Source organism: Hyla sarda, chromosome 1, assembly GCF_029499605.1.
Source record: "Hyla sarda isolate aHylSar1 chromosome 1, aHylSar1.hap1, whole genome shotgun sequence".
NCBI lineage: Eukaryota > Metazoa > Chordata > Amphibia > Anura > Hylidae > Hyla > Hyla sarda.
The window spans coordinates 2,089,569-2,104,802 of NC_079189.1; the positions used below are offsets into that span (position 1 = coordinate 2,089,569).

The following is a 15,234-nucleotide window of genomic DNA, read 5'->3' on the forward strand; positions in this document are numbered from 1 at the left end:
TAAGATGTCTGATCACAGGGGTCCTGCTTTTGGGGACCCCTGCGATCTCCCTCCTGCACTCAGCGATCGTTTAGAGCGTCAGGTTTAGCGCCGGAGGCTCGTGGCATCACTGCCATGCCCGCTTGTGATGTTACGGCCACGCCTCCTCAATGCAAGTCTATGGGAGGGGGCGTGACGGTAGTCACGCCCCCTCCCATAGACTTGCATTGAGGGGGCGTGGCCGTGACATCACGAGCGAGGCATGGCCGTGATGTCACGAGCCTCCGCCCCGCATCCCCAGTCATTCGGCATGAAGTGAAGTTCACTCCGTGTACCAGATGTCTGGGGGTCCCCAGTGATCAGACATCTTATCCCCAATCCTTTGGACAGGGGATAAGATGTCTAGAGGCGGAGTTCCCCTTTAACAGGGAAGAGGAATGCCCGTAGAGAATAATAGAAATGTAATATTTGAACTAGAGACAAAACTATTTGACATATCTAATACAAATGTAGCAGCCATACTCTCCAAACTCAGTGGGATTATTTAAAGGGGTACTCCGGCGGAAAACATTTTTTATTTAGTTGTTTTAAATCAACTGGTGCCCGAAAGTTAAACAGATTTGTAAATGACTTCTATTAAAAAAAAAAAATCTTTACCCTTCCAGTACTTATTAGCAGCTGTATGCTACATAGGAAATTATTTTCTTTTTGAATTTCTTTTTTGTCTTGTCCACAGTGCTCTCTGCTGACACCTGATGCCCGTATCAGGAACTGTCCAGAGCAGGAGAAAATCCTCATAGCAAACCTATGCTGCTCTGGACAGTTCCTGACACGGAAGAATTTCCTCCGTAGCATACAGCTGCTAAAAAGTACTGGAAGGGTAAAGATTTTTTTTTTAATAGAAGTAATTTACAAATCTGTTTAACTTTCTGGCACCTGTTGATTTAAAAAAAAATAAAAAAAAATTGTTTTCCACCGGAGTACCCCTTTATTATTTAGATCAAGTGGGATTATCAGTGACACAATGGAATGCCCATAGACTATAATGGGAAGCAAAATTTGATTTAAAGTATGAACTACCTGTATTTAACACATAAATTACATCTTAAATGGGCACAAACTTTATATATTAAATGTTGTAGTACATAATGTACTACAACATATCTCTAATACACATCAATACGTTTTTTGTGTGTATTTAACCCCTTAAGGACCAAGGGTTTTCCCATTTTTGCGATGTGTTTTGGATGTATAAACGATCGACCGTCGTACCTAATGGGCTTAAAGGGGTTATCCAGGAAAAAAAACTTTTTTTTTATATATCAACTGGCTCCAGAAAGTTAAACAGATTTGTAAATTACTTCTATTAAAAAAATCAATCCTTTCAGTACTTATGAGCCTCTGAAGTTAAGGTTGTTTTTTTCTGTCTAAGTGCTCTCTGATGACACGTGTCTCGGGAACAGCCCAGTTTAGAAGAGGTTTGCTATGGGGATTTGCTTCTAAACTGGACAGTTCCCGAGACACGTGTCATCAGAGAGCACTTAGACAGAAAAGAACAACCTTAACTTCAGAGGCTCATAAGTACTGAAAGGATTAAGATTTTTTAATAGAAGTAATTTACAAATCTGTTTAACTTTCTGGAGCCAGTTGATATAGAGATATATATATATATATATATATATATATATATATATATATATATATATATATAAAGTTTTTTCCTGGATAACCCCTTTTAACCCCTACAGGACCCATGACGTAACGGTACGTCCCGACACCCTGGGTCTTAAGGACCAGGGACGTACATTTACGTCATGGGTAGTTTTAGTCCCCGCCGTGCGCCGGACGGGGATCGGAGCGGGATGCCTGCTGAAATCATTCAGCAGGCATCCCGTGCAAATGACCAGGGGGGTCATCAGACCCCCCCCATGTCGGCGATCGCGGCAAATCGCAAGTGAATTCACACTTGCGATTTGCGCGATTCCGGGTCATTGCGGGTCTATAGTGACCCGGTGACCCGGAATGTAAGGGGGATCGCGGGTGTCTAAGACACCCACAATCCCCCTGAAGCGATAGGAGTGAGGTGGCAGGGTTGCCACCCCTCCAATCCCTGCTATTGGTGGTCTAGACGCGACCACCAATAGCAGATCGGGGGCGGGGGGGGTTTACTTTCGTTTTCCCCGTTCTGCCCACCCACAATAGGCGGGGCAGGACGGGGAAACGACGGGGACCGGCGCCGAAGATCCACTTACCGATCCGGGCGGGCGTCGGAGGCTGCAGGCGACGGAGATCGGCGGGCGGCGATGACTTGCGGCTGGATCCGACGGAAGCCGGTGAGTTGCCTAGCAACATCTGGAGGGTACAGTTTGAGACCATTATACAGTGGTCTCTAACTGTAGCCCTCCAGATGTTGCAAAACTACAACTCCCAGCATGCCCAGACAGCTGTTTGGGCATGCTGGAATATGTAGTTTTGCAACAACTGGAGAGCTACAGTTTGAGACCACTATATAGTGGTCCCTAAACTGTAGCCCTCCAGATCTTGCAAAACTACAACTCCTAGCATACTCAAACAACTGTTTGCTGTCAGAGCATGCTGGGAATTGTAGTTTTGCAACAGATGGAGGTCCACAGTTTGGAGATCACTTTGCAGTGTTCTCTAAAACTGTAGCCCTCCAGATGTTGCAAAGCTGCAAATCCCAGCATGTCCAAACAGCAATCAGCTGTCTCGGCATTCTGGGAGTTGTAGTTGCGTACCTCCAGCTATTGCATAACTACATCTCCCAGCATGCCCTTCGGCGATCAGTACATGCTGGGAGTTGTAGTTTTGCAACAGCTGGAGGCACACTGGTTAGAAAATACTGAGTTAGGTAACAGAACCTAACTGAAGGTTTTCCAACCAGTGTGCCTCCAGCTGTTGCAAAAGTACAACTCCCAGCATGCACGGTCTGTCAGTACATGCTGGGAGTTGTAGTTTTGAAACAGCTGGAGGTTTGCCCCCCCCATGTGAACGTACAGGGTACATTCACACGGGCAGGTTTACAGTAAGTTTCCTGCTTCAAGTTTGGACTGCGGCAAATTTTTCGCTGCAGCTCAAACTTCTAGAGAGAAACTCACCGTAACACGCCAGTGCGAATGTACCCTAAAAACACTACAGTACACTAACTCATAAAGGGTAAAACACTACATATACCCCCTTACACTGTCCCCCCAATAAAAATAAAAAACTTATTGTACGGCAGTGTTTCCAAAACGGAGCCTCCAGCTGTTGCAAAACAACAACTCCCAGCATTTCCGGACAGCCACTGACTGTCCAGGCATGCTGGGAGTTTAGCAACAGCTGGAGGCACCCTGTTTGGGAATCACTGGCGTAGAATACTCCTATGTCCACCCCTGTGCAATCCCTAATTTAGTCCTCAAATGCGCATGGTGCTCTCTCACTTCGGAGCCCTGTTGTATCTCAAGGAAACAGTTTAGGGCCACATATGGGGTATCTCCGTACTCGGGAGAAGTTGCACTACAAATTTTGGGGGTCTTTTTCTCCTTTTACCCCTTATGAAAAGGAAAAGTTGGGGCTACACCAGCTTGTTAGTGTAAAAAAATAAAAAAATTTACACTAACATGCCGGTGTTGCCCTTTACTTTTTATTTTCACAAGCGTTAAAAGGAAAAAAAGACCCCCAAAATTTGTAACGCAATTTCTCCTGAGTACGGAAATACCCCATATGTGGGGCGTAAAATGCTCTGCGGGCGCACAACAAGGCTCAGGAGTGAGAGCGCACTATGTACATTTGAGGTCTAAATTGGTGATTTGCACAGGGGTGGCTGATTTTACAGCGGTTCTGACATAAACCCCCCCCCCAAAAAATACCCACATGTGACCCCATTTTGGAAACTACACCCCTCACAGAATGTAATAAGGGGTACAGTGAGCATTTACGCCCCACAGGTGTCTGACAGATCTTTGGAACAGTGGTCCGTGAAAATGAAAAATTTTATTTTTCATTTGCACAGCCCACTGTTCCAAAGATCTGTCAAACGCCAGTGGGGTGTAAATGCTCACTGCACCCCTTATTAAATTCTGTGAGGGGTGTAGTTTCCAAAATAGGGTCACATGTGGGGGGTTCCACTGTTCTGGCACCACGGGGGGCTTTGTAAATGCACATGGCCCCTGACTTCCATTCCAAACAATTTTTTTCCCAAAAGCTCAATGGCGCTCCTTCTCTTCTGAGCATTGTAGTGCGCCAGCAGAGCACTCGACGTCCACACATGGGGTATTTCCATACTCAGAAGAGATGGGGTTACAAATTTTGGGGGGTCTTTTCTGCTATTAACCCTTGCAAAAATGTGAAATTTGGGGGGAAACACACATTTTAGTGAAAATGCAACATGCCCCCCAAAAACCATTTCAGAAAAACGTACTCTCCAAAATCCCCTTGTCGCTCCTTCCCTTCTGAGCCCTCTACTGCGCCCGCCGAACAATTTACATAGACATATGAGGTATGTGTTTACTCGAGAGAAATTGGGCTACAAATATAAGTATACATTTTCTCCTTTTACCCCTTGTAAAAATTAAAAAAATGGGTCTACAAGAACATGCGAGTGTAAAAAATGAAGGTTGTGAATTTTCTCCTTCACTTTGCTGCTATTCCTGTGAAACACCTAAAGGGTTAAAACGCTGACTGAATGTCATTTTGAATACTTTGGGGGGTGCAGTTTTTATAATGGGGTCATTTATGGGGTATTTCTAATATGAAGACCCTTCAAATCCACTTCAAACCTGAACTGGTCCCTGAAAAATAGTGAGTTTGCAAATTTTGTGAAAAATTGGAAAATTGCTGCTGAACTTTGAAGCCTCTGATGTCTCCAAAAGTAAAAACTCATAAATTTTATGATGCAAACATAAAGTAGACATGTTGTATATGGGAATCAAATTTTTTTTTATTTGGAATATCCATTTTACTTACAAGAAGAGAGCTTCAAAGTTGGAAAAATGCAAATTTTTCAAATTTTTCATCAAATTTTGGGATTTTTCACCAAGAAAGGATGCAAGTTACCATAAAATGTTACCACTATGTTAAAGTAGAATATGTCACGAAAAAACAATCTCGGAATCAGAATAATAACTAAAAGCATCAGAGTTATTAATGTTTAAAGTGACAGTGGTCAGATGTGCAAAAAACGCTCTGGTCCTGAGGTGTAAAATGGCCTGGTCCTTAAGGGGTTAATGAGATTCCTGAGACCATATTATGAATTATAACCTATTCCATCTTTTATTCCAAACCAGTCACCACTCAGACTTGAAATGATAAAAATCTATTCATACATTTATAATCTTATTATTTCTATTAGCTAAGTGATCATGCTACCAGCGGAGCTCTTCTAAATGCTTAGATTGTCCACTTCTGGCTTCCGTAGCCTAGCAGCGTCTCATATCACTAATGGCCATCCTATGGATTTCTCTGGTCGGCAGGCATTACTATCACCTCACTCGGCTTCCGTAGGCTCCACAACCAGTTCAAGTACTATGATAACCTGTGTATTGAGTTTGTGCATAATTTTTTATACAAATTTACAGTGGGAAAAAAAAAGTATTTAGTCAAGTGCAAGTTCTCCCCCTTATAAAGATGAGGCTGTAATTTTCCTCATAGGTTATAACCTCAACTATGAGAGACAGAATGAGAAAAAAAATCCATAAAATCACATTGTCTGATCTTTAGAGACTTTATTTGCAAATGATGGTGGAAAATAAGTATTTGGTCAATAAGAAAAGTTCATCTCAATACTTTGTTATATCCCCTTTGTTGGCAATGACAGAGGTCACATGTTTTCTGTCTTCAGAAGGTTTTCACACACTGCTGCTGGTATTTTGGCCCATTCCTCCATGCAGATCTCCTCTAGAGCAGTGATGTTTTGGGGCCATCGCTGGGCAACACAGACTTTCAACACCCTCCAAAGGTTTTCTATGGGGTTGAGATCTGGAGACTGGTTAGGCCACTCTAGGACCTTGAAATGCTTCTTACGAAGCCACTCCTTTGTTGCCCGGGCGGTGTGTTTGGGATCATTGTAATGCTGAAAGACCCAGCCATGTTTTATCTTCAATGCCCTTGATGATGGAAGGAGGTTTTCACTCAAAATCTCACAATACATGGCCCCATTCATTCTTTCCTTTACACGGATCAGTTGTCCTGGTCCCTTTGCAAAAAAACAGCCCCAAAGTATGATGTTTCCACCTCCATGCTTCACAGTAGGTATGGTGTTCTCTGGATGCAACTCAGCATTCTTTCTCCTCCAAACATGACGAGTTGAGTTTTTACCAAAAAGTTCTACTTTGGTTTCATTTGACCATATGACATTCTCCCAATACTCTTCTGGATCATCCAAATGCTCTCTAGCAAACTTCAGACGAGCCCGGACATGTACTGGCTCAACCCCTTAACAAAGCAGGACGTAAATGTACGTCCTGGTGCGGTGGTACTTAATGCACCAGGACGTACATTTACGTCCTATATATAACCGTGAGCATCGCAGTGATGCTTGGGTAGTGCGCTGCAGGTCCCGGCTGCTGATAGCAGCCAGGGACCCACCGGTAATGGCCCCTCACCTGCCTCCGCTGCCTTCCACGGGTCTTCTGCTCTGGTCTGAGATCGAGCAGAGGATGACCAATAACACTGATCAGTGCTATGTCCTATGCATAGCACTGAACAGTATTAGCAAACGAATTATTGCTATAAATAGTCCCCTATGGGGAGAAAAGTAAAATTTGAAAAATCCCCTCCCCCAATAAAAATGTAAATTGTCAGTTTTTCCCCATTTTACCCCCAAAAAGTGTAAAAAAAAATGTCAACATATTTGGTATCGCCACGTGCGTAAATATCTGAACTATTGAAAAATAATGTTAGTTATCCCGTACGGGAATAAACTTGGTTAAAAAAATGTATTCAAAAGTTTTATATATGCAAATGTGGTATAAAAGAAAAAGTACAGATCAAGGCGCAAAACAAAAGGGCCCTCATACCGCTGCTTATACGGAAAAATGAAAAAGTTATAGGTCAGCAAAATAAAGGGATTTTAAATGCACTCATTTGGTTAAAAGGCTTACGATTATTTATACATTTTTAAAATGTACGGCATGAAAACGAAACCTTCCACAATTTGCAAAATTTGCAGTTTTCTTATCAATTTCCCCACACAAATAGTATTTTTTTGGTTGCGCCATACATTTCATGGTAAAATGAGCAATGTCATTACAAAGGACAACTGGTCGCGCAAAAAACAAGCCCTCATACTAGTCTGTGGCTGAAAATATAAGAGTTACAATTTTTAGAAGGCTAGGAGGAAAAAACGTAAACGTAAAAATAAAATTGTCTGAGTCCTTAAGGCCCAAATGGGCCGAGCCCTTAACGACCACGGACGTAAATGTACGTCCTGGTTTGGCGGTACTTTGTGCACCAGGACGTACATTTACGGTGCTTGCATCATACACGGCAGGTTCCAGCTGCTATCAGCAGCCGGGGACACGCCGGTAATGGCCGACATCTGCGATTGCGCGGATGTCCGCCATTAACCCCTCAGATTTCGTGATCAGTACAGATCACGGCATCTGCGGCAATGCTTATGTTAAAATAAATGATCGGATCGCCCGCAGCGCTGCCGTGGTGATCCGATTATCTGTAATGGCGGACGGAGGTCCCCTCACCTGCCTCCGTCTGTCTCCCGGCGTCTCCTGCTCTGGTCTGAGATCGAGCAGACCAGAGCAGAAGATCACCGATAATACTGATCAGTGCTATGTCCTATGCATAGCACTGAACAGTATTAGCAATAAAAAGATTGCTATAGATAGTCTCCTATGGGGACATTAAAAGTGTAAAATTAAAAATAAAAAAAGGTGAAAAATGTAAAAATAAAAAGTAAAAAATCCCCTCCCCCCAATGAAAATTGTCAGTTTTTCCCACTTTACCCCCAAAAAGCGTACATTTTTTTTAAATAAACATATTTGGTATTGCCGCATGCATAAATGTCTGACCTATCAAAATAAAATGTTAATGATCCCGTACGGTGAACGGCGTAAACATAAAAAATAAAAGTCCAAAAATGCAGCTTTTTTGTCACATTTTATACCCCAAAAAATTTATAAAAAATGATCTAAGTTTTATATATGCAAATGTGGTATCAATAAAAAGTACAGATGACTGCGCAAAAAATGAGCCCTCATACCGCCCTATGTACGTAAAAATGAAAAAGTTATAGGTGGTCAAAATAGGGCGATTTTAGATTACTGATTTTGTACAAAAAGCTGTAGATTTTTTTTTTTAAGTGGTACAAAAATATAAAAGTATCTAACCATGGGTATCATTTTAATCGTATTGACCCACAGAATAAAGAACAAAAGTCATTTTTACCGTAAAGTGTACAGTGTGAAAACGAAACCCTCCACAAAGGGCAAAATTGTGGTTTTCATTTAAATTAAATCATGGTAAAATGAGGTTTCATTACAAAGTACAATTGGTCACGCAAAAAACAAGCCCTTATATGGGTCTGTAGATGGAAATATAAAAGAGTTATGGATTTAAGAAGGCGAGGAGGAAAAAAACAAAAAGGCAAAAATAAAATTGGCCTGTCCTTAAGGTGAAAATGGCCTTGGTCCTTAACCCGTACAGGACCCCGACGCGTATGGATACGCCTTCTGTACCTGGGTCTTAAGGGGTACGTCCGTTGGAATTCCGGTCCCTTTCGGTTTCTCCGTTCTGCCCACCCACAATAGGCGGGGCAGGACGGGGAATCAGTCAGGAACCGGCGCCGAAGGTCACTTACTGATCTGCGGAGGCTGCGGGCGACTGTGATCGGCGGGCGGCGATGTCGTGCGGCTGGCTCCCTGGATCCTACGGAAGCTGGTGAGTTGCCTAGCAACATCTGGAGGGCTACAGTCTGAGACCACTATACAGTGGTCTATAAACTATAGCCCTCCAGATGTTGCAAAACTACAACTACCAGCATGCCCAGACAGCTGTTTGGGCATGCTGAAAGTTGTGGTTTTGCAACAGCTGGAGGTCTACAATTTAGAGACCACTGCACAGTGATCTCCAAACTGTAGCCCTCTAGATCTTGCAAAACTACAACTCCTAGCATGCCCACACAGCAGTTTCTGTCTGTGCATGCTGGGATTTGTAGTTTTGCAACATCTGGAGTGCCACAGTTTGGAGATCACAGTGCAGTGGTCTCTATCTGTAGCCCTCCAGGTGTTGCAAAACTGCAAATCCCAGCATGCTCAAACAGCTGTCTCGGCATGCTGGGAGTTGTAGTTGCGCACCTCCAGCTGTTGCATAACTACATCTCCCAGCATGCCCTTCAGCGATCAGTACATGCTGGGAGTTGTAGTTTTGCAACAGCTGGAGGCACACTGGTTGGAAAATACTGAGTTAGGTAACAGAACCTAACTGAAGGTTTTCCAACCAGTGTGCCTCCAACTGTCGCAAAAGTACAACTCCCAGCATGCATGGTCTGTCAAAACATGCTGGGAGTTGTAATTTTGAAACAGCTGGAGATTTGCCCCCCCCCCCCCCCCCCCCATGTGAATGTACAGGGTACATTCACACAGGCAGGTTTACAGTAAGTTTACTGCTTGAAGTTTGAGCTTTTGCAAATTTTACGCCACAACGCAAACTCCTAGCGGGAAACTAATCGTAACCCGAATCACTCGGCGCTAGGACCGCGCAGACACTGCAGTCTCCAATAGACTGCAATGTGTTCCGCAAGTATTTCCGCCTGAAGAAAGAGCAACCCCATTCTTCAGGCTTAAATTTCCAAGCGGATTTTCTGTTCACAAATTCCGCTTCACAAATTCCGAAGTGGGAATTTGTGAACGGAAACCCATTCACTACAATATACATTTTAGCAAGCGGAATTTCCGTAGTCTGAACCTAGCCTAACACATAATAAAGGGTAAAACACTACATATACACCCCAATAAAAATGAAAAACATATTGTATGGCAGTGTTTCCAAAACGGAGCCTCCAGCTGTTGCAAAACAACAACTCCCAGCATTTCCGGACAGCCACTGACTGTCAAGGTATGCTGGGAGTTTAGCAACAGCTGGAGGCACCCTGTTAGGGGTATTCTACGACAGTGATTCCCAATGTCCACCCCTATGCAATCCCTATGTAGTCCTCAAATGCGCATGGCGCTTTCTCACTTCGGAGCCCTGTCGTATTTCAAGGAAACAGTTTAGGGCCACATATTGGGTATTTCCGTACTTGGGAGAAATTGCACTACAAATTTTGGGGGCTTTTACCCCTTATGAAAAGGAAAAGCTGGGGGCTACACAAGCCTGTTAGTGTAAAAAATTTAATTTATTTACACTAACATGCTGGTGTTGCCCCATACTTTTTGTTTTCACAAGCGGTAGAAGCAAAAAAAAAAAGACCCCCAAAATTCCTGAATACAGAAATACCCCATATGTGGACGTAAAATGCTCTACGGGCGCACAACAAGGCTCAGGAGTGAGAGCGCACTATGTACATTTGAGGCCTAAATTGGTGATTTGCACAGGGGTGGCTGATTTTACAGCGGTTCTGACATAAACGCAAAAAAAAATACCCACATGTGACCCCATTTTGGAAACCACACCCCACACGGAACGTAACAAGGGGTATAGTGAGCCTTAACACCCCACAGGTGTTTGACGAATTTTCATTAAAGTTGGATGGGAAAATGAGAAAAAATGTATTTTCACAAAAATGCTGGTGTTACCCTAAATTTTTCATTTTCACAAGGAAAAATAGGAAAAAAGCCCCCCAAAGTTTGTAACCCCATTTCTTCTGAGTAAGAACATACCCCATATGTGGATGTAAAGTGCTCTACAGGCGAACTACAATGCTCAGAAGAGAAGGAGCGCCATTGGGATTTTGAAGAGAAAATTTGTCCGGAATTGAAGGCCACGTGTGTTTACAAAGCCCCCATAGTGCCAGAACAATGGACCCCTCCCACATGTGACCCCATTTTGGAAACTACACCCCTCATGTATTGTAATAAGGGGTACAGTGAGCATTTACACCCCACAGGTGTCTGACAGATTTTTGTAACAGTGATCCGTGAAAATGAAAAATAAAATTTTTCATTTGCACAGCCCACTGTTCCAAAGATCTGTCAAACACCAGTGGGGTGTAAATACTCACTGCACCCCTTATTGAAGTCTGTGAGGGGTTTAGTTTCCAAAATGGGGTCACATGTGGGGGGGGGGGTCCTCTGTTCTGGCACCATGGGGGGCTTTGTAAATGCACATGGCCCCCGATTTCCATTCCAAACAAATTCTCTTTCAAAAAGCTCAATGGCGCTCCTTCTCTTCTGAGTATTGTAGTTCGCCAGCAGAGCACTTGACATCCACACATGGGGTATTGTCATACTCAGAATAAATGGGGTTACAAATTTTGAGGGGCATTTTGTCCCTTGTAAAAAAAAATTAATTTGAGGGAAAACTAGCATTTTAGTGAAAAAAATAATCAATTACACATCCAACTTTAACGAAAAGTCGTCAAACACCTGTGGGGTGTTAAGGCTCACTGGACCCCTTGTTACGTGCCTTGAGGGGTGTAGTTTCCAAAATAGTATGCCATGGTTTTTTTTTTGTTTTTTTTTCCTGTTCTGGCACCATAGGGGCTTCCTAAATGTGACATGCCCTCCAAAAACCATTTCAGAAAAACTCACTCTCCAAAATCCCACTGTAGCTCCTTCTCTTCTGAGCCCTCTACTCTAATTTTTCAACAAGAAATGAAACAAGTATCGTCAAAATTTTACCACTAACATAAAGTAGAATATGTCACGAAAAAACAATCTCGGAATCAGAATGAAAGGTAAAAGCATCAGAGTTATTAAAGGGGTATTCCAGGAAAAAACTTTTTTTTCTTATATCAACTGGCTCCAGAAAGTTAAACCGATTTGTAAATTACTTCTATTAAAAAATCTTAATCATTTCAGTACTTATGAGCTGCTGAAGTTGAGTTGTTTTTTTCTGTCTAAGTGCTCTCTGATGACACGTGTCTCGGGAACTGTCCAGTTTAGAAGCAAATCCCCATAGCAAACCTCTTATACTCTGTGCAGTTCCAGAGACAAGCAGAGATGTCAGCAGAGAGCACTGTTGCCAGACAGAAAACAACAACTCAACTTCAGCAGCTGATAATTATTGAAAGGATTAATATTTTATAATAGAAGGAATCTGCAAATCTGTTTAACTTTCTGGGGCCAGTTGATATGTAAAACATTTTTTTTCCTGGAATACCCCTTTAATGCTTAAAGTGAAAGTGGTCAGATGTTCAAAAAATGGCTGGGTCCTACAGTGAAAATTGGCTGGGTCCTTAAGGGGTTAAGGGGTGTTAAGCAGGGGGACACATCTGGCACTGCATGATTTGAGTCCCTGGCGGTGTAGTGTGTTACTGATGGTAGCCTTTGTTACTTTGGTCCCAGCTCTCTGCAGGTCATTCACTAGGTTCCCCCGTGTGGTTCTGGGATTTTTGATCACCGCTCTTGTGATCATTTTGACACCACGGGGTGAGATCTTGCGTGGAGCCCCAGATCGGGGGAGATTATCAGTGGTCTTGTAGGTCTTCCATTTTTTAATAATTGCTCCCACAGTTGATTTCTTCACACCAAGCTAATTGCCTATTGCAGATTCTGTTTTCCCAGCCCGGTGCAGGTCTACAATGTTGTTTCTGGTGTCCTTGGACAGCTCTTTGGTCTTGGCCATAGTGGAGTTTGGAGTGTGACTGTTTGAGGTTGTGGACAGGTGTCTTTTATACTGATAACAGGTTCAAACAGGAGCCATTAATACAGGTAACGAGTGGAGGACAGAGGAGACTCTTATAGAAGTTACAGGTCTGTGAGAGGCAGAAATCTTGTTTGTAGGTGACCAAATACTTATTTTCCACCATAATTGTCAAATAAATTCTTTAAAAATCAGACAATGGGATTTCCTGTATTCTTTCCCCCCATTCTGTCTCTCATTGTTGAGGTTATAACCTATGATGATAATTACAGCCTCATCTTTATAAGGGGGAGAACTTGTACAATTGGTGGCTGACTAAATACTTTTTTCCCCCTCCTGTATATATTTTATGAAATTGATTTATTGTTTTAGACATTTCTTTATTCATGCATATGATTTTATCTGATCTAAATTTCGTTTTCTGTAAGCCGACGTCGCCATGTTCCTAGAACGCATTTATTCTAGTTTTTTCTTTTCTCTCTTTAGTATCAATATTTGGATCTTCATCTTTTTATGGATTTTTTTTTGTGTGTTTTTATGAATTCGATCATGAATTTTATTTATTTCTATAATAACATTTGTTGTGATCATGACCCACCTCTCTCTATCATGTGATGTCTCTACCTACGATGTATAAAATCTGTTATTACATTGTGTATTCACTGGATTCAAAACCTCTATGTTGCAGTTTACTAAAGAAAGTTTTCGAGTACATAAGACTCCTCAGCCAAATAATTCCACAGGAAAAGCTCCATCTTTGAGTTCTCCATTATTGTGCCTCAAAAACCAGTGTGCACGACCCCCGGAACACCTTTATCACATGGGATCACAGTTCCTAATCTTTGAAGAAGGTCAGAGGGGCCTCTGCTTTTTTTCTGTCCCTATTAGTAGGGATGTCCCGATACCGGATATTTGCATGAGTACAAATATCCCCGATAGTCATCCCCATACCCAGAGACCATAAAAAAATTTTAAATCCTTCCCTCCGCTCCCGTGCTGAGCCCTCTTCATCATTCGATTCATTATCTGAAGTACTGCAGGACCTGTCAGGCAAAGAGGTTTCGTCATCACGTGGCAGGTCCTGCTACACTCGGGCTTGCAGGAGAAGGTCCTGCAGCACCAACACAGCAAAGGATTTAGAGGCCTCAGCATGGGAGTGTAGGGACGGGAAGTTTTCTTTTGGAGGGCAGTTATCGGGGGTATCAGCTTAATAGGAAGTTTACTGCCTAGCTAAATACTGGGGACTTCTAGCTAATTTGGAGGGGAAGGGAGGAATGTTATACCTAATTACTGGGCTTGACCTTCTATAGTGCTGTAATTGAGGACTCCTACAAAATGAATTACAGGGAAGAACTAATTCTGTTTTCCTGTCAGTTTAGAGTGAAACCTGATGGATCGTAATATTGAGGTTAAAGTTGAACAAGAAGAGGAGACACAGAAGTGTAAGGAGGGGAAGACTGCCATTGGCTGGAGTTGAAGAAAAATAAATTCTGTTTTGAGGGTCCTGTAAATACTACTACACCCATCATCTGATTATCACAATCACATGTAAATAATCTATTCCATCACTGTGTGTTCTTTACAGACAGAGTCACTGATAGAAATCCACCCGAGAGGTGTCCCCGTCCTCTGTATTCCCAGGACTGTTTAGAGGGAAATTTCCCAGAGATCCATCAGGTAAATGACTTCTTAAGTCTCTCAAAATTATTACCATAAAGTTATTAAACACAAGATAATTTTATGGTTTTTTTCTTGTCTGTTTAGGCTGAAGATCTGATGGATATAAAGATTGAGATTAAAGATGAACCAGAAGAGGAGACGGATTTCGGGACCGATCAGCAGTGTAAGGAGGGGGAGACTTTTATTGGTGGAGGGTCTCCTAGATACTACTACACCCATCATCTGATCATCACATGGAATAATCTATTCATTCCCTGTGTGTTCCCTACAGATGGAGTCATTGATAGAAATCCACCCGAGAGGTGTCCCCGCCCTCTGTATTCCCAGGACTGTCCAGAGGGAAATGTCCCAGAGAAGCATCAGGTAGATGAGGCTGATCCTATATCTCTATAGGGGGGTCCTGCAGTCATAGATGTGGGGGTAGATTTTGGGGGTCTCTGTTGCTCCTCCTGTCTGCTGTATTGTAGTGAATTGTTCTATATGTCACATCAGGGGGGAGATCTGACTAATAATAAAGTGGAGGATGAAGAAGAGAGGATGAGGGGCCATCACCCGTGTATGAGGGAAGTGAGGGAGGAAATTCCAGGAGGTGTTACCCCAGGTATGTAATGTTTCCAGGAGGTGTCACCCCAGGTATGTAATAATGGATTACAGAGGGAATTCAGAGGTTTCTTCAGGGGAGGCTCCACCTTAGATCTACATTACATTAACCCTTCAGGCCCCAGTGATCCCCTGTGTTATACTTGGGCAGGGGTCTGCAACCTTTAAGACAAAAAGAGCCACTTTCCGAAGAAAAAAAAAACTGTGAGCCGCAAAACC

The 15,234-nt window shown here is 42.8% G+C and overlaps 1 protein-coding gene across 6 annotated transcripts in view; it reads left to right on the forward strand.

Annotated features, from left to right (window-relative positions):
- Positions 1-15,234, forward strand: part of LOC130283830 (gastrula zinc finger protein XlCGF26.1-like) — a 40,217-nt gene that overhangs the window by 9,241 nt on the left and 15,742 nt on the right. For 3 of the 6 annotated variants that reach the window (XM_056533428.1, XM_056533861.1, XM_056533510.1), the window contains exons 2-7: positions 13,424-13,586; positions 14,115-14,177; positions 14,321-14,412; positions 14,500-14,578; positions 14,687-14,778; positions 14,908-15,016. In XM_056533428.1, coding sequence (XP_056389403.1) covers positions 14,126-14,177; positions 14,321-14,412; positions 14,500-14,578; positions 14,687-14,778; positions 14,908-15,016 — 424 coding nt within the window. In that variant the 5' untranslated portion in view covers positions 13,424-13,586; positions 14,115-14,125. Of the gene's footprint in view, positions 1-715; positions 860-13,423; positions 13,587-14,114; positions 14,178-14,320; positions 14,413-14,499; positions 14,579-14,686; positions 14,779-14,907; positions 15,017-15,234 lie in introns of all 6 variants that reach the window. The other 3 variants (XM_056533692.1, XM_056533775.1, XM_056533597.1) reach the window with 2 other exon arrangements.